Below are 27,136 nucleotides of genomic sequence, written 5' to 3'. Positions count from 1 at the left end.
TTAAAGTACGATTATTGGCACTAAACAAGAGCGAGGGTCAAGGCTCTACCTTCAACCATACTTCATTAGGTTTAACCAATTTGGGAAGAAAGAAAATGATGCGAAAATTTCCCTACAAGTCATGTAGTGCATATGCGAGGGATATCTTAGGCCCATATACAATGTATGCTTCAAAGGCAGAAGCCTATCCTGTCATAGGGTTTACCAGGTCCGCAACCATTTCGAGTATCATGACTCACATAACTAGACCATTCCAGGTAATGGATGGAAAGTTAGTGATGTATAGAGAGATATATCGTCTTCTTCCAAAGCTGTTTCATCGAAATTTCATCTTATTTCATCAACTATCGCCGTGTTGCCTATCAACGACACGATCAATAACCTTGGAACCACCATGGATGGTGTCAGCGACTACCAGCATCCTCAAATTCCCGGCCCTCCACAACTGGGAAACTTCGCAAAACTGCCCCTTGAACTCCGTCTGTTGATATGGGAGTACCTCTTCTGCAAAATATATACAACCCCCCATGTCTTATCCATTCTACGTTGCAGCCGCTACCTCTACCAAGAGATAGCAGACCACCTTTACAGAGGGATGAGACATGAAATTCAAATTCCGTTCACCGATAACAGCCTCAAGTGGCTATACGTCCGCTTGAGTTCTAAGAATATGTCTGCTAAATGGCGGGGACTAAAGAACTTCAAAGCTGTCCGAAGATACCTTCATAACTTTCCTCATACAAGAATTGAAGAAAAAGAGATCTTCGTCAATACTATACTGCCCTCCCACAAAAGCCGGCGGCAAATCAACCGACTAGAGCAGAAAGTTAATCGACTTGTCGACATATTGAACGCTGCACCTGTTGCCCCGACAGCAGTGTGGATTATCTACTAGAAGAAAAACCGCCGAAGAACATCAATTACACCAGCGAGATACCCCTCCTTTACAAGTTTGAGATGACCCATTTTATGTTCCTTTCCAGCTATCACTGTCGGATATCACTGGGTCTTTCTGGTATGGTAAATAAACGAGAGTTGGCAGATCTCTCCAGAGGATGATGGGTTGAACGACCCGGGTTGTGTGACTAAATAACTTGAGAATTATCAGAGGATTCAAGAATTCCGATTATGGATTATCAAATGTCAAATACCAACTGGCTGCATCATTTCCGATTATGGAACTTGGCTGCACACAGCCCTTCAGATGCACCGATGTAGTTAGGGCTATAAGTCAGTATACGCAGGAAACACTTAGAAGATGCATGAGCCACGAGAAGAATTCGAGAACACTCTATGAGATACAAGAAACTATTAAAACCCGCATGAATATTCTCGCAAACCAGGCGTAGTTAGGTATATAACCACCTAGGCATCTCCATCCTGGTAGCAGAAGCCTTCTTTCCCAGACTTCCAACTAGCATAACACACTCTCAAACAAACTCCAAACACAACCACACTAGTATGTGCAGCACGACGCGAGATCTAATCCGATGCTGCTGGCGGTAAGCATTGACGAGATGTACGATGCCATTGTCACCATGTCCTTTCAGGATGAGGCTGCGTGGGGCAGGTTCTGTCTTGCGTTGGATACAACATAGTCTCTTCAAGGATATTTCCATCTCTCGTCTCTCATTGCATCTGATATTGTACACACCCTGTTATCAAGGCCTAACAAAATGTACACGTTAAACAAAACATATCGACATCATAACAACATAGAACAAACAAAAGCCAACACACCCTCCAATAGGTATCCAAGATGCCGAAACAAAAACGCCAAACCCTATCATACATCCGGGAATCATAGATCGTAGATCGTAGATCATACATGCACCTACGTCCATAAATGAAAAAAGAAGACTCAAGAAACAGGCCGATGACACTCCGAACAAATAAGCTTCTGTTTCCCATCCCTCCCCCTTAACACTGCGGAAACTCGTTCCACGACAATTATCACACTTGAGCACATCTTCCTCCGCATCACCAGTCGAAGAGGTATAGTCGCTGCTCAAAAAGCTACCTCCTGAAACACTCATCTTGCGCTCTCGCGGGATTCTCCCCGGACTGAGCAAATCATTCGATTTCCGGGACTGCATGGCCAGCGCATCGTGCGTGATCTTGTTCCAGTACGCGTAGCTGTGGTCGCCCTGTAACCATAGCGGGTTGTCTTGTGCTTTGCCGCTAGTTACGATGTCTGCGGATGAGATGGGTTTTGAGGGTTGGGTTTTTGAGTTTGAGGCGGTTGCATGGTCGTTGTTTCCATTTGCCCGGCCCACGTCTTCGCTTGTGCGGTTGCTGTCCGGCCGGGGTCGATGTGGTGATGGGGGTGGGGATGTAGTGAAGACGGATAGTGATTCGTTGGGGCCGAGACTTGAAGGTCGGGAGGAGGCTAGTCTGGAAACCGCTGGGCGGTGTTGGGGGGAGGGGGTGCGGGTTCGGAAGCCGGAGCGGGAGCCTTCGGTGCTGGAGCGGCCGTGGCGTATGACCGAGTTGCGCCATGAGACGATGCGCTCGGAGGGGGTCTTGTGGGAAGATTCCTTTCCGATTGAGGAAGCGATGCTGCGGCGTGCGGAGCTGGAGCGTTTGAGGATCCGTCGTGAGATGGTGGAGTTGGCGTCCCAGTTCTCGTAGCGTCGTTTTTGATACGCGCAGTCTTGCCGGAGGACTTTGATCTTGCCGGAGTAATCAGCGATCACGATTATCTCTCCATCTGGGTGCTTGGATCGCGCGAGGTACGAGGGTGATTCGTGGGCCATTCTGCTGACGATGGATAGGCGAGGTGCTGATGCAGAGCGCTTGTGGGGGTTTCCATTATCTTTGTCTGGGCCAGCTTTCTTTGAAGGGCCTGTTGATTCTGGACCCATCAGGGCTACCGGGGGCGGGTTGCAAATATCGTAGATTGGGTCTTCGGATAGCGCCAGGAGCTGTTTCGTTGGAACCGGGGCCATAATCGCAGCCGTTACCATGGCAGACTGTGTCTCGAATACCTCCACGGCCTGCTTTTCAGAATCTCGTTGTACAGACCCAATTGGCCACACGTATGCCCTGCGATCCTCGCTTCCACATATGATGTACTTGCCATCATTCGTGAACGTAGCTCTGATTTGGCTACAGGTGTTCTCGTTACCGCGGAATTTGGCCTCCAATGAGCGATCGTTGAAGTCGTACAACCTGATGCGGGAGTCGTTGCTGGTAACCAGTAATTTGATATCACGCTCAGTATCGTCCTTAGCATCGTCCTTGGGAACCATCATCGTATCGATTCCAGTGATTTTACTACCTTTAGCGTTGCGCCCACGGGCCGATCGTACATGGATCTGGGCTGACACCTTTAGTCCCTCGGTGTCATAGATGTTAAGCATGCCATTCAAACATCCGGCAATGGAATATCGGCCATCTGGAGTGAATGCCACTGCAGTAATCATATCGGGCACAGCAGTCACAAAAGCCACGCTCTTATCTGGGATACTCCACAGCCGCAGTTTCGTATCGAGAGATCCAGCAAGGAAAAATCGGTCGTCACGCGGGTGAAACTGGATCGAAGTCACAAAATCACTGTGCTGGAAACAGCAAAGACATTCCGGTCGAGAGATATGCCACAGTCGCACTGTCTTGTCCATTGACGACGAGAGAAGGAAGTTGTTCTGGCTCACAGGTCAGCACGGCCGTTTCCCTTCGAGTTGAATGCTTTGAGCATGCATACTTTACTCCAGCTCAGGTCTAATATACTTCCCGTGTGTCCCTCATACACCTGAACGGGCACCGGCTGGAATACAGGCGCCTTCAAGCCGGAAGTATCTTGTGCGTCTACTGGTGTTGCCTCTTCGTCCCCATTGGCATCCTCGCGCTCCTCCGGGGTAGCGATAACAGTCCATACTCGGACCTTCCGGTCCTGGCCAGCAGCCGCGAGATATTTACCATCTTTAGAGAACATCAGTGCCCAGACAGCCTTCCCAGTGTGATCGCCATTCTGCCGAGAGGCCGAGGACGTAGATACCCGTCTATCTGCGGGTTTGGGCGATGGGCCGCTGCCCTGCAGTTCCTGGGCCAGAAACACACGGTTGAACGTCTTATCTTTTTTGTAATGGGCTCGCACCTTCAAATATTTGGACGGAGCAGGATGTCGAGGTATGAATCCAATTGGATGCGAAGTGTCCACGGACATGCGGTGCGCCTCAGATTCCGAGATCTCATCTTCTGCCTCCGACGGCTGATCTTTTTTCTTGGTTCCAATGATTCGGCTGAGGAAAGAAACGCCTTTTCTGTAGTCGAAAAAGAACAAACCACGGGTCAGTCGCTGGTAATATAATGTATATGTTGCCGCGAGTATCCTGGGGATGGATCTTCTCAAGTGGACTATGCGGGGGAGGCGCAAAGAAACCCCCGGCACACAAGTATCGGCGACACAAACCGTCGGCGTGACTGGTGTTTCCAAGGCAGGCTGACACATTTTAAAAACTCACTTCTTCTCTTTGGGAGGTTTTGAAGGCAATGCATCTCCCCGTGTCGGGCTTGGCTCTGGCTGGCTGTAGTCGGAGCCCACGGCCTCTGCTTCGTAGGACGCTCTTCCCAGCAATTTCAGGGGAATGGATTTTTGGGTATTGGTGCGTTGGATGATGTGCTACAATCGTGACGGAGCACGGCCCTCCTGTCAGCGCTGCTCCTGCATCTCCGTATCTGCATCTCAAATGCGAGTTGCACAAAAACAAAACAAGCACATGATCGGACCGAGGGAAGGGCCAAATTCGGTGTTGCGGGGTCAGCGTGAGAGCTGAGAGCTGAGAGCTTACCTGCGATAACGGATCTATAGCACTTGACTCGGTCTTCTCGTGAGTGGTATTCGAGGTCGAATCTCGTAAAGAGCTACCAATGACCGAGCGTCTGGAATTCCGAGCATCTTGCAGACTATGGGTCGAGCCCGAGGGGACATCCGATGTGGCTGAACCTGATAGTTCAGTCAGTCTTTTCTGGGTGATTGTCATGTTTTGTTCTTTTTGGCGCGTGATAGGGACAGCCCAGAACCAGTGGCCAGTGGCGCATTGGAGTTATGCAGGCCAGACCAGATTCAAATTTCAAACCGCAGCTTGGAAATGCATCAAGACTGGGGGATTCATAGTCCAAAATCCAAAATCCAAAATGCGACTTACCGGGGAATGTCGAGGTGCCGAGGGGGTTCGAATCGGTTATCGCGGGGCTTGTCGCGACTCGTAGTTGTAGATTGTTTCCCTCCGCCATGTGTGTAGTCGCATGGGGGGTAAGAGATCATATACAAGTAGAGATGTACAGTGTTCACGAAGACTTCCGAAATAAAAATTAAAAGAAAAAGTAAAGTAAAGCGGCAAAGACCGGATAACCGCTTTGGATGACATCAAATTGGGGCGATGAAGGTGGAGACTTGGACCCTCCGTTGCTTGTCATTTGCTTAATGGGGAATTTTATATGCAAGTATATAAAAATGGATATGTAGACAGAATATAGATAGACAATTGATAAATTTACATTAAATGCGCGATTGAAGCTTTCTCGCTCGGTCCTTTGCAATATCACACATACCCTACAAAGGTCAGTACATATAACTATACCCTCCATCAGAGAATTAACATTACCTGAATGGTCTCTTCAATCTCTTTCTCCGTATTAGCCCGATCAATGCGCTGGCGCATTTCAACCATGATCACGTCGCGACTGCGCCCATTGACAAATGTACTATATATCTCAAGTCAGTATACAACTTGTACACAACGCAAGAAACGTGGACCTACACAAACCGCAACCCCGGAAACTTCTCCTCGTATTCCGCATTCAGTGCTCGTAATTTCTCAGCCTGTTCCTCTGCACCTTCATTCAATTGGGCCTGTTCCTTTTTGCTCAGCTCACTCAGATGCTCCGGGTTGGCTGGGGCTCTGCCAAGACGCGGATGCGATCCCAGAATACCAAAGAGCACGTCTCGGTCGGTAGGTGAATTTGGGGCTGAAAGCGCAGACATGCGACCCCCTACAGCATCGATGAGGTTGGTGTATGAAGAGAAGGTCTGGTTGGCCAGCACAGGGATCATCAGTTGGTGGAGCTCTGGGGAGGGTTCGAAGAGGGTATCGAGCACCCGAAGCTGAGCCTCTTGGGGTAGGGAAGGGATCGTCGATAGAGGGGGGAGGTCGGCCATGGTGTAGGTTTATTGTATATGATGAATATGGATATGGATATGAATATGAAGGGAACCTGGATTCATTGCAATTAAGTATGGGAGTCACTAAGTAGATATCTGAGTTCCCGCTTTCGGAGGACGCCGAGGCGGAGAACAGCGGGAATACTATGCACAGGTAGAATTATGTATGGCTTCAAGTTATCTATGGAGTATGGATGTAACTATGTAATTATTTAACTATTTGACTATTATGTATAACTATTTATATTCTAGTGTTTCATATGTTTAATTTAACCTAATGTTTACTTTATCAACATACAACATACAACTTCCACTCCCAATCATTCCACAAAATGTACAACACATACCTGTACTTGAAGAATTCAATAACTTCAAGACTTCAATGTTATGTATTATAATACATATGTAATTTTATAAACATTTGAAGCAATTCGAACAATTGAACCAATTGAAGCCATTTAAATTGGGATAATCCAAGGTGGAGAACGTGTTCCCCTGAGAAGTTCGCCTAAACCCAACTTTGTCATGAAACAGCCAAATCTGCCACTTTGGCCTTGATTGGGTGATCTTTAAGATCCGATCAACCTTTATCCTTTACCCGCTTTCTGGGGGGCCACTTTTTCATTCTCTTCCATTACTTTCGGCTTTGCGCCTCCTTTATTATGCGGCTCACGCCATGTCTTTGAATGGGCTCGATAGTGCCCCCGTCGTGGAAGCCTACCAGACTGCCCTGGCCGACGCGGGTGGGTGGTGAGTAAACCCCCCTTTCGATGTGTTTCAACTCGTCCTCTGTACAGATACATAAATTGACATGTCCACTGACACCCCTATGTTTCAGGTTTCTACTACACTATGTTGCCAGAGATGAAGTTGCCCTCCATGAACGAGGCAACGGCGGGGTGCCCGAAATCCGGAATGCCATTGACGGCTACGAGGAATGCTCGCCGCTCTATGGCTTCCTTCAATACCGGCGCAGAAAAGTGATCATCCGCTACATGCCGGAGGGGTTATCTCGGCTCATACTAGGTATGCCCATCCACGCCTTTCTATCCATTGGTCTAACCTGTCCCCAGCCCGAAGCAATGTCCAATTCCAATCCGTAACCGATAAGTTCAGCCCAAACGACACCGTACTTCCTCTGTCGAAAGCCTCCGATCTCACCGAAAGCGCCTTATCCTCCGCGTGTCTCCTTCATACCGCTTCGACCTCAATCACCTCTTCTTCAAGTTCTCTTCGACGCCGCCGGCTGATGGAAATCACGGAAGATGCCGAGGAAAATGGCACAAAGGATGAAGATCCGAAATCAGTCCCACCTCCCCAGTCGGAGGCCCGCCGTACTCCAAGGAGCGTCAAGTCGGAAGCTACCCTAGTGCCGTCGCCCATTGAACCCCCCGCGGAACCGGAACTACCTCCAACATCACCAGAGAGCGAAAAAGCGTCAGTCGACCTTATGCCACCCCCGTCCCGGGCGAGCTCCAGAGCCACAATCTCTCGAGGGAGTCCCATCGAACCACAATCAGCAACGATGTCCCCCAAGTCCGTAAAATCAAATCGTTCGCGCTCCAGTTCTAGGTACCGAGCTATCTTGGATGAATTCCCCCGTCCTTCAGAAGAGGCCCGGTTGTCCACACAATCCTCCCGCCCCTCAATTCGAGATTTGGAACGGGCTGCGGGATACACCCCAAAGGTTAAGCTGGGACCCCGGCCGTCCGTAGATAGCAGTGGAAGACCCCGCACAGCAGGCAGTACTCGAAATGCAGACCAACGCCCTGTTGCGTCCCTGCCGACGAATATGCGATCTTCTTCCGTGCGGAAGCAAAACGGTGATGCGCCCCGCCCTCGATCTCAGGGGAGCACTTTCGCAACCAAACCCACTAGTCGTGTGCCGCCAGTCCCACCTTTGCTGGTCCCACCCCCTTCTATTCCTATTTCGAGACCTCAACTTTCCCCTGGAGCCAAATCTCTTGGAGCCTTGTCGACCTCCTCGGGATTGACCCCTGAGAAAGAACGTTTGATGAAGGCTCTGCAGCAAAGAAGGAAGAATATGGCCAAGCGCGCGGAGGAAACGAAGATGAAGCAGGTCTCTGAGGAAAGGGAGCTCAAACCAGTCAAGGATATTGCCGAGGATCCGGATGACGATAAAGAGAATCTCATTCAGATTCACTATCCTGATTCAGAAATGCTGCTGTCGGAGCCTGAGACAATTCAACAAGACCAACATGAGTTACCTTCGGCCAATTCAGTGCCTCCTGAGCCCGCCCCTGAGCTTGTTCCCGAGTCTAGACTTGAACCCGCCTTCGAACCTGTTCATGATTCCGTTCCTGAACTTGCCCCCGAACCCGTTGAGACCACTGTTGACTCCACTCCTGAGCCTGCTGTCGAGGCAGTTGCTGAGCACATTCCTGAACTTGCTTCTGAGCCTGCTGGCCCAACTTCCGAAGCTGTCCTCGAACCAGTAGCCGACCCGATTGTTGAGTCTGCTGTGACACTTGAGCCAGAGCAGCATTCTGAGCCCCTCGAGACTGAATCAGAGCCGATCTCTGATCCTTCTCCTGCCAAAGCTGAGGATATGCCATCCTTACCTGCGAGAACAAGTGACGACAATCGTATCTCAGCCGATCGTGGTGCTACACCTTCAGAGACTGTCAAGGCAGAAACACTGCAGCCACCCCCTGAGGATGAAACACGCACTGAGCACGAGGACTCCGCAATCCCTGCTGTCGCCCCACCTATCTTGAATCCTGACGCTCCACTTCAAAATGAACCTTCGGATGCCCCCCGACCTGATTCAGAGGGCGTCCCCGAAACACAATCAGAAATTTCCCCAGTTGCACATGTGCCAACTGACGAGCCTTCTGAGGTACCTATCTCAGCAGAGGTCCTTCAGGCGGTTCCCCTCCCCTCCGCCCCCTCTATTACCCCTCCAGAGAGCTCCGGCACGGAAACCCCAGCCGCCCCCGCTCTTGTTTCAGGCGAGCAGGACGAGGCGACTCCTGATCACCCAATTGCCGAGAAAGCCGAGCCTCTTACCCTGGATCAGAGGCGCAAGATCCGCCTGGAGCCTATTCAAGTGCCTACCGTGGAGTTCTCGGACGACGACAACCTCCTTTCCGACGATTCATTCATGGAGGAATTGACCTCAGCTACTGTCCAGGAGGCCAGACCGGTATCTGTGAAATCTCCCAACGGCGTCGATCACGCCTGGAGGAATTCGCGTGCCGTCTCGAGCCCGTTCTCTATGGGATCGTCATCGGGTATGCAAAATCTCGCCGTTGGCCGGTCCATTTCTAGTTCTCACTCTGAAAATGGTCCGCCTACACCGGTCCTCATGGCCAAGAAGATCAACGTCTCCTCTGGAATTTCCAGTCGTATCAAGGCTCTTGAAAAATTTTCGAGCCGGGAAGGCACTCCCTTGGGTGCGAGTCCGGCTATCAGTGGGCCATCAGCCTCCTCGTCTTTCGAGAACCTCCGCAAACGCGCATCTACCTCGGTGCCCAGTGGGAACCGTGAAAGCACACCACCCAGTACAATGCATTCTGCTCACGTCCCCGACGGCTTTTCCCGTGCGCCGAGCTTGAGTCGGCACAACCGTCAGGTATCTGTGGATGCTACACGCCCTGCCAACTCTGTTTCCGTGACGGCCCGGATCGTGCGCGATGCAGATATCTCTCCCGGGTCTTCTGGAGTCGAGCCCTCGGAGTCCGATGTTGTCAAACTCCAGGCTAGCCCTTTGACTGTGGAGCATGAGACAGCTGAGGCACCACTCCCTCAGGTCTCGCCCATTGAGCCTGCCTGCCGTTCCCAGGACCGAAGCACGTCAGTTTCATCTACAACGTCTAGCCGCCAGGCGACGCCTCTCCCTGACAGCCATCCCGGAAGCCGCCCGTCCCTCTCCTCGCGCTCTAGGACTGACGACAGCGTTCAATCCGCCTCTTCCACATCTGAAGATAAGAAAATATCTCGGACCTCGCGACTCATGCGCCGCGTGTCATCGATCACATCCAACTCGCGCCGGAGCATTATTGGAGCCCTTAGCTCACCAGTCAAAGAAGAGGAGTATGTTCCCACCACAAATGGGTCTAGTAAGGCTCCGGAATCTGCTAGCTCGCGTACTTGTGAGCCCATTGACATTGGCGAGGTGAACGTCCAGTTCCCAGAAACTCTCCTATGGAAACGTCGGGTCATGCGCATCGATGAAGAGGGATACGTTGTTCTCACACCTAGCACCAATGATGCCACCACCCGGAACATGACTAAACGCTACCATCTCAGCGAGTTCCGCACTCCTTGTCTTCCTGATGAAGACATGCAGGAACTGCCCAACAGCATCTTGCTCGACTTTTTGGATGGAAATACGCTCCAGTGTGCTTGTGAATCTAGACAGGGACAGGCTTCTGCTCTTCAGAGTAAGTATCCATTGCATTTTCCTCATTGGAGATTGGTAAGCTAATCATCTACAGCTCTCGTCGAGGCTCACAATGCCTACCAGCAATAGTCCTCGCATTTGGTCAAAGACGGGACTCACGCCGATAGATAGTCCTGTCTTCCATTTTCATTCTCTTCTGGCTTTCATCGCCCACCTTTTCTTTGCCTTTCCCAACTACAAGCATTTTGCTGAACCTCCTTCGACATCTATTTCTTATCTCTTCTACAATCCCTCTGTATCCCTATCTCTTTTCTCTCTCTTACCTCTCAATCTGGTGCGTATGTGTTGTGATATATGTGGCGTGTTCTTGGTATACCCCTCCGAGTCAAAAGAGCTTCTCTTTCCCTTTTTTTTCCTTTCCCCCTTCTCTCAATACCAATCTACTGTTCTTCGCCATGTACAGACAGTATTTCTCTGCCCCTCCTTTTGCTTTTCTTACTTGACCTTGCTCTTGCATACACACTCCATGTCCTCGGATCGAGTGTTGGTGTTCTATTGAATGCGCTGTGTTCTCTTCTCTTGATCTCTAGAAGTTCTATATTGTAATCTTTCTTCTGATTGCTGTCTTCGTGCGTACTAAAGTTGAACAGCGTACCTAAAAGGATTAATTGATTCTCTATTCTACTCTAGCCAAGAGGATGGAGGAAAACGGATAGAGAATATATCCCAATTGTGCTATTTCAAGCTCCATGGGTTCTACCTACTTTGGGCGGGGGTATCAAGTGGAAGAAATAAAAAGCCCAATTTGAAAGAATCATCAGCAAAGCATACTGTCCATCAATCCTCTAGGGCTGTGCGTGTCTAGCAAATTCATTCCGTAGGAGATCCATATCTTTCTAACCCAGCAAGTTCATTTCCACCGGCGATGAGCAAAGCTTGAAAGGTGTGGTGGGTATCTGTCGGTAAAGAAAATCGTTAGGCAGGGTGCTTTTGGCGGCTGCGAAAAGGTAACTTGATAACATACGCGAGAGGAGAGATCTGTAAGTGTGTGGCACTGTGTTCCAATCCCCTCAACTGGCTCCGTTGTGTCTTGTAATCATCAAAGTCCAGGGATTTAAGGTGCTGATTGTTCAACCGTGTTTCCGATTTCGATTTCCGATGAAAGTCGTGGCACATAATGATCGTTAATTTCAGGATGAACAGATCAGGCGTAGCCATTCGCAAGGTCCTCAAGCTCCTGGTCTTCGTCATCCTCTTCATCCTCATCATTCTGCTCTTCTAATCCATCGGTCTCCGGGATGGATGTCTGTTCATCCGGGGGATGATCACCGTTCTGAGCCGTGCCATTTCCATTACTTGAAGAATAGAACTCTGGGAATGCAGTGCGCATTTGCACCACATGTGCATCAATGACATATTGCATGAGGTTGTTGACGGGGAAGGAAGAATGCATGCGTTTCTCCGATTCCATCAGCTCAACCTTCATCTGCGTCTCCCACTCGTGCTCTCCGGCATGGTCTCCAATAAGCTTCTTGCGCTCGATTCTGTCGGTTGTCGAAATCACCTTCTCGCATCCGGGCATGCGGCATGTCCAGGTAGCGGATGTCTCATCGGTGGGTCCTTCAATTTCCTGTGACGCATCTGGAGTTTGATCCCGCTCTGGAGTCGGAATTTGACGTGATGGCGACGAAGATAGGGGATGAGATGAATGAGACTGGGGTTGGTCTTTTTTGATATTGTCCTTAAACAGGCTCTTCATAAGAGAGGAGCCGGCGCCGCTCGAAGAGGCGGACAAGAACGAGCGAGTCCGAGGCTTTGTAGCTGAGAATGGATCTCTGATTAATTCATGGCCGCGGGTTTTGCTAGGTGTTTCGATTTCCATATCGTCCATATCTTCGATTCCATCGGGGTCCTCTTGGTCTTCCTCGTTGTTGGATTCGACTGTCTGCTGGTTTGTAGAGGCATTGCGGTTTCGCTTGCCCGTCACTTTATTGGAGACTGTGTGGACTTTTGGACGTAGCACAGACTTCTGAGTCCGGCCGTACCGCTCATCGTCGCTGGAGTCTTCCTGCGGATCCAGGGGGGTTAGGAGTGCAGCTGGTAGAGGGGCTGATTTCGTGGATGCATGTGTGAGTTCTCTGTGGATGACATAGCGAGGCCACCTAAAGTCCTCTTCGTCCATCATTTCCAGCACAGCGTCTGCCCTGATGGCAATGATTTTCTGGGCATCTTCCTTGCTGAAAGAGAATCGTTCTGCCAAACGTTCTCCTAGGAGATCAATATGCAGGCGACGCTTTGCCAAGTGACCTTCTTCTCTGAGGTCCTTTAGCAACTGATAGATGGCATCAGCTTGTGATTTTGAGATTGCTGCAGGCTGATGTCGAGGAGTCGCCACTTCTGGTTCGTCTTGGGGTTCACTTTCGCTTTCCTCAGAGGGCGAAAGCTCCTCTACCAGCCTATTGTAGTCTTCCTAGACCTATTGTCAGTATGCACGTAGGTTATTGTAAACGAGGTTGCTTCTTTACTTACGTTAAATTGGCGACGCAGATGGACGAAGACATTTGTCTTCTTCCATTCCACACCTGCATCGCCTTGGATCATGCAGCGAAGCAAGAAGGTAGCGTGTGTCGTAAAGACCTCAGCTGACTGTTCTCGGGTCTCACATGAGCCATATGTGTGGTAGGTGTACTGACGGTAGATGAATATTAGGCCTCGGTTTGTATAGCGCATTATCCAAAATCGGAAGACTCACTTGTTCACAGAGACTCCTAAAAGAGGGATTGATCTGTTTCTTTCCCTGCTGATGCTTATCGACCAGGAAATACAGCAAGTCAATGGCCTGGACCATGCGATTGTATGTGGGTGTGAAACCCTTGGCGGGCGAAATGATGTCGTACCAGCCCGCCTTACCAGCAACCCAGAGCTCAACACTCTTATCTTCAGTCTGACCGTAGGCATAGTGTGTGACTTCGTCGATAATAATGCGCTTAGGGGGGTTATCCGGGTTGAGCACTGGTGAGCGAATGACTGGTCAGCTAGCTGCTTGATAAACGCGCATTGATAACGAGCTTGTAACTGCAACGATACACACCTAAGTGTTCCTGGTCCTCACGAAGCGGCTCTAAGCAGCCGATCACCTGCACTGGGTTCTGTTCTGTGGCGTCCAGTAGATTGGCATAGAGCATCTTCCCGGGCTTGAGGACCTTCACATCGGTAAGGCTGAACTCGCACCAATCGTTCTCATCAGTGATAGAGGGATCGGTGCGAGCTAGGACGGTTTCTTCGCGGGACGTCATGGTGGAATTGGCATGGTGGGTGTCGATGATAATGTATGCAGAAGTGTTAATAGGGAAGTGAGATAAGTAACTGAGGATACGAGAACGAGAAGAGGTGACTGGGAATGGAATCTGTTGTCAACAGTCGAAGTCATCGACCAGTAAATTACAGATACAACCAGTTACGGGCGATTCATTACATGGGGTTTCTGCCTGATTTGTCGGGAATATAGATATTTATACATCACGTGTAGTGTGCATAATTACATAAGATGAAATTTAAGGTTACAGTGGTCCACGGGTCCACGGGTGAGATCTAAATTAAACTCCGATCTGGATACTATCAAGATTCTACCTAGGTAAGAGGCTGCCAGCATATGTACATTTGGAATGCACTTACATATCTATGTACTGCTACATACCAGAATGCTGCACGCTAATATGGCAGGAGACTTTCGAGACACCGCTAGGCACGCCACTTCTAGAGGACTGGTCTCGGTTAATGCAAGGTTGGAGCCGCTATATCAAGTTTGTTGAGGAATGACAAGAGCCCATCCCACCCTTCAAGTGGTGGATAATGTGTCTTCATGGAGAATTGGGTTTGTATGCAGGATGGAGATTCCATATGGGAGAGCTATAAGATGATTACGAGCCATCGAGATGTGTATCAAGTTTTGGCGGGGTAACCCTTTTTTCGAAAGTTATCTCAATTCATGCTTCTATCACCCAAAATTCGACCGGGCTATCTCCTCTTAAGGGTCGACGGGGTTGTCGACACTGGTGTAGAGTTTTCGGGGCCCATCTATTTTCTTTCGTGGGCTCGGCTGTCTGATCTCTTAGTCCTCAAGATTGATTAACTAGTAGGGTGTTATTCTCTGAGCTAAATCAGACAGTTAATCTCTAGATTTAGTCCGAGTCAGGAGGGAATTTCTTGACTGTGTTCGAGAACGGTACTATGATGAATGATATCAGCTTCGGTGTGCACAAGTCTGGGCACCAATAACATTTTTGCTGGTGTCGCGCTGAGAATCAAAAAGTCAATGGTCCTGGTTCCAATCTCATAATTTCTAGCAATGTCATATGCATCGGTTGAGGACAAAGCACCGGTGGATGTTAACTGGCCTTGGCTATTGCACTCTAACAGATGCGGAATGTGTTGGTTTGTCACAGCTACCAGGTAGAGGCTTATGAATTCATCCATTGTATAGATTAGAGTATTCCATGGCTGTAAGTAAAATCATTCAAAGTTCAGATGAATTTTGAGTCACTACAGTCAGCATGTAATGTAGCATAGTATGGCAGGGCTTAGGGTTTTCTAAGACCATGACGACAGCGGGGTCTTGAAGTGCCCTAATAATAAAGGGGTTCAGTTAGCATCTCGGCTTTCAATTTATTTTTCCTCTGCTATAAGAGGAATTGGAATCTAGAAGGACATCAAAAACATCAAAGATGCCTTAGCAATGCCTTCGGATTGCACTTGGAAATGAGATTAAAATAATACCGAGGCCTTCCGTATATATAGGACAGTAATATATGTAGATATACTCTTATTGATGATCTGAAAACCTTTATATCAATTGTATTAGCATCGTAGGGCAATTGCCTCGTGGTCCCAAAGAACTGCCGTAAAGGCGGGAGCCGAATCTCTACAAAATAACATTTTTTCCATCTAGGATTGACTCCCATCTCTCCAGATGCCATTCCCTCCAGGTTTTCGCCTTTTTCGCAAAACAATGTCTGGCGAGAAGATCCTCGAAGGCGTATTCGGTGAGCTTAAGTCGTGCTAAAGCAAAAGACTTCGACCTAACTTCTCCGATAGCCGTCCACAAGCCCCAGGGCGTTACCTCCGCCGACGTGATCCGCACTTTGCAGAAACACTTCAACCCCTCCAAGACATTCAAACCATGGTTGGAAGAAGAACGCGCACGCCGCGACCGTGAAAGTAAATTCCAGCGCAAACGCCGTCGCCACCAACGCCTCGAAGTCAAGATCGGTCACGGCGGAACTTTGGACCCGCTCGCGACAGGCGTGCTCATCACCGGAATCGGCAAGGGCACAAAGTCCCTCCAGGACTTTCTAGCCTGCACCAAGAGTTACGAAACCATTGTGACCTTCGGCGCGGAGACGGATACCTACGACCGCCTAGGAAAAATTGTGCGTCGCGCGCCCTACGAACATGTTACGCGCGAAGCAGTCGAGAAGGCACTCGAACAATTCCGCGGGAACATCATGCAGAAGCCGCCCATTTTCTCTGCTTTGCGGGTGAATGGGAAAAAGCTGTATGAGTATGCGCGCGAGGGCAAAGTGCCCCCAGTTGAGATTCAGCACCGGCCCGTTGAGGTCTTGAACATGGAGGTTGTGGAGTGGTATGAGCCCGGCACGCACGAGTATAAATGGCCCGAGGAGGAGATGACTGGTGATGAGAAGGCTGTCGCTGAGCAGCTTCTTGATCAGGAAGCCTCTGTGCCTGCGACATCCGCCGAGGGTGACGCTACAACCAAAGTGCCCGAGGCTTCTTCTACCAAGCGCAAGTCGCCACCCCCGGCGGATGAGGTGAAGGATGATAGTGCGGAGGCTGCTAAGAAGCAAAAGGTGTCGGAGACCGAGGCGGCGCCTGCAGCACCTGAGCCTACTGCCCCCGAACCTGCAACCACAGAGGTCCCTGCTGTACCTGCAGAGGATCCCAAGCCCCAGCCTCCAGCAGTCAAGATCAAGATGACTGTCACGTCGGGCTTCTATGTCCGCTCACTGGCGCATGATCTGGGCAAAGCTGTTGGTAGCTGTGCTCTGATGAGCGAGCTGGTTCGTAGTCGTCAAGGTGACTACGAACTCTCCCCTGACAGGGTTCTGGAGTACCAGGACCTTGACGCTGGCGAAGAGGTCTGGGGACCGAAGGTGGAGAAGTTCTTGACAGAGTGGGAGGAGAAGAGAGCCGCCAAAGCTGAAGCTGAAGCAGCCCAATAGACTATAGTGTCTATAAAATGATATAGCGTTTGTATATAGACTTGTAATATCAACTCTTATGTATAATATCCCGCCTTTTATCCGTAAGATACCTCAGCATGTAGCGTATAATATCTACAACTCGAAAGTTTCGTTCTTAAAAGCTCACCTCTTGTCCCTTGTATAATCCGGCTATAACTACAAAGTTTTATATTGGCATGTCATAGAGATAATAAATCAAAACTGCCATTTTTTGGTTATCCAGACCCAAGCGAGAAAAAATAATTACATGATGCGCGATACAAATGCAATGTGACAACATAACCCATCACGTTAAAACGATTAGTTGCGTCCCTTGGCTTGGACTCTCTTGCTCTTGCCGGGTCGCTTTGCGCCAGCCTTCATCTTCTTAGCGGAGAAGTTGCTCAGGTCACCGCTGGACTTGGCATCACCGCTCTTAGCATGGCGCTTCTTGCCTCCGAATCCGAACTTGGCATCCTTCTTCTGGCGCTTCGAGTTACCAGGGCCATCACCACGGCTACGCTTCTTCTCGGGCTGGGTAGCCTCGTCAATGGCGATGTCGAACATATCATTGGAGTCGTCGGTAGGGGCAGAGCCGTCAGCCTTGCGCTCTGTGTGGGAAAATTAGGTTAGCGACTGCGAGATTCATAAAGATGTCAAGAGCAAAAGAAAGTGAAAACATACTCTTCTTCAAGGTGTTGATCTTCTCCAACATCTCACGCTTCTCCTTGTGTCTCTGCTGCAACTTGGAGTTCTGGACCTGCTTGCCGAACTTCTTCAGATCACGCTGGCGGCGCGCCTCAGCAGAAGCCTTCTTTGAAGCGGCCTCTTCGTAAAGCTTCTTCTTGATCAAGTTCATGTGCTCGTCGTTCTTCACCATCTCCGCGAAGTAATCGCCCGGCCGCGTGAAGGGAATGCCCTCCTTCTTCAGCAGGCCACGGGCCTGTGTAGCAGCAGCCTGGCAGACCTTGTAGAAGGCCAATTCACGGTTCAGGTCGTCATGGACGTCTTCGATCTCGATGGGCTCTTTCGACACTAGGGAGTTGTGCTCTGAGAATGGAGTGTTGGGGCCGATGAAGGAAATGCGCTTGAGGGCGGAGAGGATAGCGGCAGAGTTGTTGATCGTCAAACGCTGGTGAGGAACCACGTCCTCGCGCTCATCTTCTTCGAGATCGGAGAGTGGGATATCTTCTTCCTCTTCCTCTTCCTCCTCATCTTCCATCTCCTCGTCCTGGTCGACCTCTTCCTCTTCTTCCTCTTCTTCCTCTTCGGCGTCAGAGCTGGCGGCCTTCTCTTCTTCCTTCTCCTCCTTCTCCTCCTCAACAATCTTGTCCTCGGGGGCGGTAACAGTAGCCTTCTTGGCCTTCTTCTTTTCCGCGGCCTTGATCAATTTCTTCTGCTTCTCGGCGTCGAAATCGCGGCCCTTGTGGGCATCGAGAGCCTGGAGTAACTTGCTGCGCTTCACCATTGTTGGTTTGTATTAAAATACAAGGAGAAAATTGTATTTTATGTGTGAAGTGAAAGGAATTGAAAAGAGGAAAGCAACTTGGTATCAAACCCGCATCAGAGAATCCACGGGATTTTTTTGAAATTGCGCCAGTCCTGATCGGGCTAGCGCCACCGATAAGACCACGCTAGTCCACACATAGCAATATCCCGGAAATACATATGACCCGATCTCTTATCAGTCCACCGCCCGGTCAACCGTCTCCTGTCTCTATACCCCAAACAGTCTGTACAGCGAGTGCATACGCCCACAATGGTCGATGATTCCAAGTCTCCTTCTCCAGACAAGCTAGAGAACTCACCACCTGAGGGTGAGTCTCTTTTATCCCAACCGGTATATACCTTCTGCGGTCCGAACCCCACTTATTGCTCTTGCTAACTAAATGCCCTCAGAACTCCGACGCCCAAGGCCAGCTCACCGCAGCTGTGGATGATCTGCTCAATGAACTCCAAACCAAATTTGACAAAGTCTCTACAGAGATGTTCGGGAAACGTAAGTATATGCTACAATATCCTCTGCCATCACCAATACATCCTCGTACCCTCGACTGCGAACTAACCTACATCTATGTGCAGTGGATGACATGACCAAGCGCCTTGATGAGCTAGAGGCATCTCTAGCTGCATCTTCGGGGGTGGCGCCCCAAGTCCGGCAACATGAATGAACGCGCTTTACCCATAATCCGAATTTGGGCATTGTTTTTCGCATGGCGTTTTTGGAAAGAGCGCAATAAAGCGCTGCATTTTTGGGCTGTCCAGCTCTGCTGAACCCCTGTACCAATAGCCAAACACATACTTTATTCATGGCATGCATGATGCTTTCTGGGGTGTGCATTGACCGGCCATATAACTGGCTTGTGTCTGGTTCTGATACTTATGCATTTTACGATTTCATAGATACCCTACAATCAAACGAGGATGCTCGTACAGAAGAAGTGTATTTCTTTATTCACTTGCATATGCAGGATCTAGTTCATCTATCACATAGACATTTTTGAAAGGGTAAGCCTCAAAGTTGGTGCTCAATTCGTACAATATACAGCATCAAGCCAATATTTTCGTATACAATTCAATACATTTCCGTCGAACTCATGCTTCCTAGGAGTCTCTGTCCTTAATCTAGAATCACAGTGACTAGAGCCTTAAGCCAAAATCCAAGAGGGAAAAATACAAACATCCAAAAATAATAGTGACAAGAACTTAAAGCTCATCGTGCTTCTCCTCGCCAACAAAGCGACGGAGAATGTTGCTGCGAGAGAGAATGTCATCCAACTTCTCGGGGGCCGAGTTACCCTTAGCCAGGACCTTCTGGAGGCGAGTGAGCTCCTTGGCAGCATAGCCCTTGTTCTTGCTCAGCTTATCCGCGGCCTTGACATAGTACTCAGCGTACTTGTCCTGCAGACCCTCGGCGGCCTTCTTAACCTCAGCGACCAGGATGTCGAACTTCTGCGCCGCGACGTTCTTGGTAACGATTTCGTCCAGAACGGCGATGGTGCCTGCCAAGCTGTCAAGACCGCCACCGACGGCGCGGTGGGTACCAGCCTTCTCGTTGACGAACTTAACAAAGGCCTCCTCGGAGCGTGCGCCGGAGTACGGCTCGGCCTCGGTGGAGCCCTTGGGGAAGAACTTGATGGTAGGGAATCCGGTGATACCCTGTTCCTTGGACAAGGCACGGGAGTTCTCAGCTTCGGCGTCGACCTTGGCAATAACAACGTTGGGCTCGAGGGCGAAGTCCTTGGCGAGTGTTTCCCAGGTAGGAGCGAGGGTCTTGCAGTCTGGAGAAAGGACGAATGATCAGTAAAAGGAAACCATGACACCTCGGCCAAACTAGCAGGCCAGAGGGCGGTTCAATTAGGGAATCAACTCACGTCCACACCACGGCGCGGTGAAAGCAACCAGCACATCCTTATCGCCACCAACAACGGTCTTGAAAGAAGCGTCGTTCAGCATCTCAACCTTGCTAGCCTCCTTCTGCGCGCTACGAGGCTTGATTCCGGTCTTCTCGGTGATGAAGGCGGACAGGCTCTCGAGATCACGACCACCCTTGTACTCCTCAGGCTTATCGCTCTTCCCATCAAACCACTTGACAGTAGGGAAGCCCTGGATACCGAAGCGCTTGCCCAACGAGCGGTTCTCGTCGGCGTCGACCTTGGCGATGGTGACCTTATCTTCGGCGAAGGCGAAGGTCTGCCCAAGCTCCTCGTAGATTGGGGCGAGGGTCTTGCAGTGGCCACACCAGGGGGCGAAGAATTCGACCAGCGCGGGCTTGCCGGTCAGGACGACATCGTCGAAGTTGGACGGGAGTAGGTCTTTCACTGCGGAGTTGCTTGCAGTGGCGACACCGCTGAGGGCTGAGAGGGCTCCGAGGAGCAGGAAGCTTAAGCGTGCCATTATGTATAGGGATATGGGTGTGAGTGTGCTCTCGGGAAAGTATGAGTTCACAATAAATCGGGCTGGCGGAGTTAAAGCTCGGGAGGCGATGACAAACAAAGCCGAAGAGGCCACTTGGTGACTCCACCGCTCCGCAGATCATCCATCTACTTTGAAGGTTGACATCCACGATCTTCTATGTTCTGCTTTTTATGTTGTAGTCATTCTGCTCTAGGGTAATATCGAGCTTCTTGTTCATTTTCTTGATTTTTTTTTTTTTTGTCTCTGTTGCTACCTAGGTAGTTAGTAATACACTGGAGAATCTGGTATCGCATTTCCTTCGGCAAGATCGGAGCTGTTGGCATAAACTTCAATTGCAAGCTGCGCTTGTTAACCCAGAGTCCCCGTGGTGGTTGGTCGGTGTCGTTGGCAGAGCTTGTCCATATCATCGTCTCTCTGCCAGCCATTTGTTTGCATCTTCCCAGAACTTGGCTTCCTTGAACTCCTTGCCCGTACTCTGTGTGCCTGCGTAGACCTGTTTTGAGAGTCAGCTTTTGGTCAACATTCAACATGAGGCAATACGAACCGCATCCCACAGCTTGAATGCCAACTCCAAGTTTCCAATAAAGCTCTCGCTGTGTTGGAACCATTCCTTGCCCTTCGCCTTCACATCCGCTCGAGCCTCGGGCGATGTCGGGTTTGCTTGTAGAGGTAGGTCGTCGAGGTACGTCCGAACCGCAATTCCAAGTCCACAGTCGTTATCATCAATAAACGGAAGCCTAGGAGAATAGGTTAGAATGCTAATCCGGATCCAGAATAGCTAGTCTAGAAGGAACATACTTGATAGCCATCTCGGTCCAGTCGTTGCGGTCCCGGTCAGCGTCACCACTGAGCAGCAGACCAGCTAGTACCACCTCTACCAGACTCCTCAGTGCAGAGCGCACCTGGGAAATCAAAGAGCGGTAGCAAAGGAGTTGACGGCTCAGAGGTCCAGAATATCCAATGCTCTTGTGCTGAAGTTTGGCAACGCATGCAACACGCGAAACCAGCATATTGAAGGTCTTGTCGTCTTCTGACCCTCGCATGGGACCACCGGATACATGTGAAAACCAGCTCTTGGTGTTGAGGAGACCCAAGCGGATCATCTCAATAGCAACGAATATAGATTCCTCGAGGTTGTCCGCAGGTTCGATACCTGATAGTGCCTGCACTAGACACTGGCCCCACGGAGTGAGCTTGTGCTTGTCGTCCACGTATCCACGCAGTTGCAGGAAGCGCCACATAACATTAGATAAGATGTCCTCCTGTGATGAAAGGGCCTTTGGAAGCTGTCAGTTATTGAAAGCAACGTCAAATCTATCAGTAAACTTACAGGTGTTTCTCTATTAGCAAATGACTTGGATGTAAAGTCGGGTTCGCTTAAGCTCTGGACAGCAAACTTGAAGGATCCGCGAGGCGCCTGAAGCTTCTTGATACTTTCAGGGAATTGGTCTCCGTGGATCTTCCAGGAATGGATGGTTTCCTTGACTGACGGGATGCCCTTGAGGTTGATCGTCCTCTCTGAGTTCTCATCGAACCACGGGAGAATCCGAATGACTTTGGTTTGGTAGAATCGATGAAGCGAGTTTGCTAGAAGGCAAATAGACTGAGTGCGAAGGGGTGTCAAGATGTCACCCACGAGCTGGCGGTAAATCTCGGTGTCTTCGGTACCCAGCGGTAACGAGATGCGAACCTCGCCAGTTGTGAGGAAGTTGGGTACATCAGCTCCAATAATACCTTTAGAGAGATAGAAGTACAGCTCCTCTGGGAGGCGCTGCCCAATAAGCTCATGCATATCCGATGAGGTATTCTCTGGATCCATAGGACCGACTCGACCTTCCACGTCAATGTAGACATGGTGCTTCACAATCATATACGCTCGCTTATACAGATCTGTGTATTGAAGCTCCTGCATACGGCGATCCTCTTCATATTGGGCGCACAGTGTCAATGCACTGCGTCCAGCTGAGTTGAACATCGGCAATGCATCACGAATGGTGGGGCTTTTCCCGGGGTAAGCAGGGTTCTCAAAAAGCGGGAGGGAGCGCAAGAAGGGGGAACCCAGTAGTAAACAGAATTCCAGGAATTGTTCATTTGAAAGTCGACCCAGTTCCTCCTGGCAGGTTTGCTTCGTGATCCAGAAGAATTGCGCGGGCTCGATGTCGATACGGGTGACCAGCTTGTCAATGTCAAACAAGAGGGCTTCGGAGGGGGCAAAAACGGCATCGACCACGGGATTGCTACCACGGGCGAGATAAGAGAGCTGTACAGAGAAACTAGTTAGCACCTAATAATCCAATCATGGCGCATAGGGTAGCCACTCACCTGAGCTGCGGCGCTGTATGGCGCTACGATGAATTCCACTCCGTTCTGGGTCAAAATACGTTGCAGGTACTTGAAGAGGGTCTCCGGGGACGGGGTTCCTGAGGGGTTGGTTGTGTCAGCGCTTGTTGGGAAGCTTCGCTGGGCCCAATGATAACGATAAAAGCTCCATGGGTCCGTCACTGGGGAAAGATTGAAATAAGGATAGTGGGTGGTCATACCAGCACTGCTGAAGGCATCAACCACCTGGTCAGCCTGTTGCTGGTCGTAAAGTTCCCAAGCTTGTTCGAATGAGCGCGACGATGCGGGCTGGGTACGGTGCTCTTTCTTGCCGAATTCCAATCCATTGAAGACGAAGATAGTGGCGACGCCAAGGTTGCTGAAAGTCTGCAATTCCTTCTCGATATTAGTCCTCAAGGCGAACGGGAATCCGCCTAGTGCGCCCAAGAGCGCTTCCCGGGTTGACTGGTTCACGAGGTGTTGGTTGATGTAGTGCGCCGCATCGATGCCAACAACGGCACCCTTCAGTGCTGAGAGGGGTAGGGACTGGGTACGGCCAACGGCCCATTCATCAAGAGGACGGACTAGTCATGAAGATAAAAGGTTAGCTGATGCGATTGCGGATTGTGGAGCTGTGCTATTGCGTACTCGGCATGGTTCTGGAGCTGTCTGTCACGGGCTGAAAGCACGGCAACGCCGGGCATCAAAGCCCGAAGATGGGGAACAAGAGGTTAAATCAAAGGTGAGAGCAGATCGAAAGCTCTGAGTCCAGGAATATGATGAATCGGAGCTGGGATTGTTTGGGTTATTGAAATGGGGGAGAGCGAGATCACGAGGGGGGGGGAAAGGCGGAGTTGGAGTTGGCCCTTTTGTTTTTTTGCCTTTAATATGTCACATCTTGGGTTTTCGCTTGTTTCAACCACTTCTTCGGGGGGTTTTGGTCTATTATCTGATTTGTGTTTGATTTAGCTATTCCGTGCTCAGCTCCTGTAAACTCAGGTCCCTATTTGTCTATTCTCTATAGAAGAATGTACGGTTTATAATGAAGTCATCTCCAAATATGTCCACAGGTGTTTAAATAGAAACCGAGTAGTCCCACAAATCCACAAACCCACAATGCTATGGAGTATATAACAAAATCATGCAAATGTCTAGAGAATACTTACCTTTCTTACTAAGTATGGCCAGGCATTCATACCTGATTTTAGAAGATCTAAATCAAGTACATAGTGGTAGACATACCTAGGTATGGTTAAGCGGGGGCAATGACACATTGGCGGGGTTCCAAGTCGATTCAGAGCTCGGAATTGATCCAGGAAACTGACTGGGGCTATTAAACTAATTAGATTGGATCCGAGTCGACTATGCCCCTTGAAGATACACGATAACCAACTACATCATCCAGCTAATATCTACATTAGTTAATGTTATGCAGTGCGATATCCCTGGCTATGGGGAAGTTCTGTCTTCGCGGAGTACCTCCTCTACTGAAGAAAATCTCTCGCCCTAACAACCCAGAATAATATCACCCTGAAAGACATGAGACACGTAGACACATTAGGAAATTGCAAATTCCGAAATTGGTTTTCGACTTCAGCATCTGCAGCATGTCGCTGCTACGCTCGCGTAAGGATTTGGATATCAGATAGAGCAATGTCCCGGAACTCAATAGGATAGAGTTCGGCATACGGGGCCTTCCCAGTAACAAGTTCAAACAAAGTAGAACCCAGAGCAAAAATATCAGATAGTACTATATTCGATTATATATAGTCCCTTAGCAAATAATAGGTTACCTTCTTATACCTAAGGGTAGGGTGCTTAGGGTACTAGAATGAGTTAAAATCATCTAGTATATATTTAATTCCTTATCGATAAAGAATTGGCGTAACGTAGGGTCTAAGTGGATTACTCTATAACGATGAATAACTTCCACAGCCTCAATAAGTTGCCGGAACCATTTTGATTGAAGCTTAGTAGAAACCTCATTCTTCAGACAAAAGTTAGAGAGATCGTATTTTAAATCGTACTTAATATCAAAAAAAATCTGTCCTTCCCTAGGAAGTGCACTAGAAAATACGAGTCTATCATCTTATAGATAGTCGCCTCGCGGATGATAGATTCCATATCATCTTCGCTGTGACTGCGGGGTGCTTTTCTGATAGTTTTATCGTCAACCAGGTAGACTTCAGCAAATATACTAATCGTAAGGAGCTTCTGATTGCTCGCTTGCTCAATGACTGGGCGATGTTCCAAGGTAGTTGTCTGATATTCACTTCTCTGTGCATCAGTTGATCGGAAAGATCACTGCTACTGTAGCTTGAATCACTAAGCAGGCTTACACCATGAGATTCCTCAGATTCGAGATTCATGAACTCGAGAGCCGACAAGGGTAGCCATTATAAGGGCCAGTGACAAGAATACTTTTCTGCTGGTGTCTAACGTAGGAGGGCAACACCTAAGGACAAAACCCCGGGTTACGCTAAACCGCATTTAGTAATTCACTATTCTGTTGGAATACGCGATAGACCCAATCACATGTGTATTAATAGTAATTTCAAAGCCATCCTCAACTCTATATTTACTCCAACCTTGTTAAACCCTAACTTCAGATTCCCATCTACCTCAAAATGGCGGACACCACAGTTCCAATTGAGCTACCTGTCATTGACATCTCTAATCCCCACGACCCCGCCGTGGGGAAGGCCATGCTGGATGCCGCTGCAAAGTATGGCTTTCTATATGTCAACAGCAAAGGAACCGATTTCACCACGGAGGATGTGGACCATGCATTCGGATTGGTAAGATTTGCACTTCAATTAGTTGACATTTATATGCACAGCTTCTGACCATCCCTATAGTCCAAGAAGTTCTTTTCGTCTCCCGCACAGGAGAAGGAGACATGTCGGATCCAGCAGAATGTTTGTAGCAGGATTGGAGACAAACAAACATATTCAATCTAACGCCAATATCTCCAGAACCGTGGCTGGTCCGGAATGCATACAGAAACCCTCGACCCCGAGAACCAGCGGGTAAGTCACCACTCTGACTCACCAGTTCCCAGGCATAGAGTACGAAGGCTCACATTTGACATGGCAAATAGACGGGTGACTTCAAAGAGTATGAACCATATCCCGGAGCCTTGAAGCACTCCTAACCAGAACTAACATGCAACTAGAGCCATGAACTTCGGCGACTTCAAAGACGGCAAAGCCCAACAGCCTCTGCCACCGTCACTAACCCCCTACGAAGCAGAGATCAACGGCTTCGCCGAACTCTGCAACAAGACATGTACCCGAATTCTGACTCTGCTAGCCCTAGGCCTAGAGGTACGTAACCAACCCCATATCCAACCAACTAGATCTACACACCCACCTCCATCACCACTATCTATACAAAATTATATCTATATACCAACAACCAACGCAGATCCCAGAAGACTTCTTCACAACCCGACACGACCCAAACACAGGCTCGACAGGCAGCATCCTACGGTACCTGTACTACCCTTCGATCTTCTCGCCGTCAACAGCAGCCTACAAGCACGACAAGGACGTGAGAGCCGGCGCGCACTCCGATTACGGCAGCATAACGCTTCTGTTCCAGCGGCCCGGCCAGCCAGGACTAGAGATCTTGACTCCAGAGGGCAGCTGGGCGCCCGTGCCTATCGTGCCCGGCCCCGCGGCCCAGGCCGAGGGGTATCCGTTCCCGCCTATATTGGTGAATATCGGCGACCTGCTGAGTTATTGGACGGATGGACTGTTGAAGTCAACTGTGCATCGTGTTGTCTTCCCGCTTGCTGAACAGCGGAGCCCGAATCCGCAGGATCGGTATACGCTGGTTTATTTCTGTCATCCTGTTGATCAGACGGAGCTGGTGCCTGTCCCTAGTGGGATTGTTGCTGCGCATCGGGAGCGGTCTGGGGGTGTTCCTGATGGGAGGATTGGGTTTGGGGGCGGGGCGGGGAATTTGGTGCCGGGGAAGAGGCCTTTGACGGCACATGAACATCTTATGTCAAGATTGGAGGCTACATATGGGTTTACTAAGGATGAGTGAAGGTGAGGTGGTGCTCTGCCAAGCCTGAATTACCAACTACATGTAGCTTACGAGTCATTGAGTAGATGTGAACAGCTG

General features: G+C 49.6%; 11 protein-coding genes across 11 annotated transcripts; 4 read left to right on the top strand and 7 right to left on the bottom strand.

Annotated features, from left to right (window-relative positions):
• Positions 1–1,661: 1,661 nt before the first annotated feature.
• N7525_007221 (WD40 repeat domain-containing protein) lies at positions 1,662–5,235 on the bottom strand (the record flags this gene model as incomplete). Its single annotated transcript, XM_061213947.1, has 6 exons — positions 1,662–1,668; positions 1,960–3,644; positions 3,704–4,262; positions 4,464–4,621; positions 4,791–4,939; positions 5,148–5,235. The coding sequence occupies 6 exons, from the start codon at positions 5,233–5,235 to the stop codon at positions 1,662–1,664; spliced, it is 2,646 nt and encodes an 881-aa protein (XP_061068378.1).
• Positions 5,236–5,500: 265 nt separating this feature from the next.
• N7525_007220 (2-oxo-4-hydroxy-4-carboxy-5-ureidoimidazoline decarboxylase) lies at positions 5,501–6,160 on the bottom strand (the record flags this gene model as incomplete). Its single annotated transcript, XM_061213946.1, has 3 exons — positions 5,501–5,554; positions 5,607–5,706; positions 5,763–6,160. The coding sequence occupies 3 exons, from the start codon at positions 6,158–6,160 to the stop codon at positions 5,501–5,503; spliced, it is 552 nt and encodes a 183-aa protein (XP_061068377.1).
• Positions 6,161–6,839: 679 nt separating this feature from the next.
• Positions 6,840–10,658, top strand: N7525_007219 (uncharacterized protein; the record flags this gene model as incomplete). Its single annotated transcript, XM_061213945.1, has 4 exons — positions 6,840–6,913; positions 7,002–7,189; positions 7,237–10,569; positions 10,624–10,658. 4 exons carry the CDS (start codon positions 6,840–6,842, stop codon positions 10,656–10,658), a joined length of 3,630 nt encoding a protein of 1,209 aa, XP_061068376.1.
• Positions 10,659–11,733: 1,075 nt separating this feature from the next.
• N7525_007218 (uncharacterized protein) lies at positions 11,734–13,825 on the bottom strand (the record flags this gene model as incomplete). Its single annotated transcript, XM_002567741.2, has 4 exons — positions 11,734–12,999; positions 13,059–13,217; positions 13,282–13,541; positions 13,621–13,825. The coding sequence occupies 4 exons, from the start codon at positions 13,823–13,825 to the stop codon at positions 11,734–11,736; spliced, it is 1,890 nt and encodes a 629-aa protein (XP_002567787.2).
• A 1,673-nt stretch (positions 13,826–15,498) lies between these two features.
• N7525_007217 (pseudouridine synthase PUS4) lies at positions 15,499–16,768 on the top strand (the record flags this gene model as incomplete). The annotated part of the gene is made up of 2 exons (XM_002567740.2): positions 15,499–15,571; positions 15,624–16,768. 2 exons carry the CDS (start codon positions 15,499–15,501, stop codon positions 16,766–16,768), a joined length of 1,218 nt encoding a protein of 405 aa, XP_002567786.2.
• A 321-nt stretch (positions 16,769–17,089) lies between these two features.
• N7525_007216 (EBP2 family rRNA-processing protein) lies at positions 17,090–18,236 on the bottom strand (the record flags this gene model as incomplete). The annotated part of the gene is made up of 2 exons (XM_002567739.1): positions 17,090–17,379; positions 17,453–18,236. The coding sequence occupies 2 exons, from the start codon at positions 18,234–18,236 to the stop codon at positions 17,090–17,092; spliced, it is 1,074 nt and encodes a 357-aa protein (XP_002567785.1).
• A 222-nt stretch (positions 18,237–18,458) lies between these two features.
• On the top strand, positions 18,459–18,939 carry N7525_007215 (heat shock factor-binding 1 family protein; the record flags this gene model as incomplete). Its single annotated transcript, XM_002567738.2, has 3 exons — positions 18,459–18,608; positions 18,668–18,767; positions 18,851–18,939. Coding segments are annotated over 3 exons (339 nt in total), but the record flags the coding sequence as incomplete, so codon positions are not given.
• A 535-nt stretch (positions 18,940–19,474) lies between these two features.
• Positions 19,475–20,665, bottom strand: N7525_007214 (protein disulfide isomerase family protein; the record flags this gene model as incomplete). The annotated part of the gene is made up of 2 exons (XM_002567737.1): positions 19,475–20,049; positions 20,143–20,665. The coding sequence occupies 2 exons, from the start codon at positions 20,663–20,665 to the stop codon at positions 19,475–19,477; spliced, it is 1,098 nt and encodes a 365-aa protein (XP_002567783.1).
• A 424-nt stretch (positions 20,666–21,089) lies between these two features.
• Positions 21,090–23,660, bottom strand: N7525_007213 (MKT1 family protein; the record flags this gene model as incomplete). The annotated part of the gene is made up of 6 exons (XM_061213944.1): positions 21,090–21,179; positions 21,231–21,423; positions 21,485–21,963; positions 22,017–22,946; positions 23,009–23,589; positions 23,654–23,660. The coding sequence occupies 6 exons, from the start codon at positions 23,658–23,660 to the stop codon at positions 21,090–21,092; spliced, it is 2,280 nt and encodes a 759-aa protein (XP_061068375.1).
• Positions 23,661–24,851: 1,191 nt separating this feature from the next.
• N7525_007212 (uncharacterized protein) lies at positions 24,852–25,374 on the bottom strand (the record flags this gene model as incomplete). The annotated part of the gene is given in 3 exon segments (XM_061213943.1): positions 24,852–25,071; positions 25,083–25,267; positions 25,279–25,374. 3 exon segments carry the CDS (start codon positions 25,372–25,374, stop codon positions 24,852–24,854), a joined length of 501 nt encoding a protein of 166 aa, XP_061068374.1.
• Positions 25,375–25,632: 258 nt separating this feature from the next.
• N7525_007211 (uncharacterized protein) lies at positions 25,633–27,058 on the top strand (the record flags this gene model as incomplete). Its single annotated transcript, XM_002567735.1, has 6 exons — positions 25,633–25,803; positions 25,864–25,923; positions 25,981–26,034; positions 26,106–26,122; positions 26,181–26,331; positions 26,432–27,058. 6 exons carry the CDS (start codon positions 25,633–25,635, stop codon positions 27,056–27,058), a joined length of 1,080 nt encoding a protein of 359 aa, XP_002567781.1.
• Between the last annotated feature and the right edge of the window lie 78 nt (positions 27,059–27,136).

Source organism: Penicillium rubens (assembly GCF_028828025.1).
Source record: "Penicillium rubens strain IBT 27055 chromosome Unknown utg000003l_segment0_segment0, whole genome shotgun sequence".
Lineage (NCBI taxonomy): Eukaryota > Fungi > Ascomycota > Eurotiomycetes > Eurotiales > Aspergillaceae > Penicillium > Penicillium rubens.
This window is presented reverse-complemented; position numbering and strand designations above follow the sequence as displayed.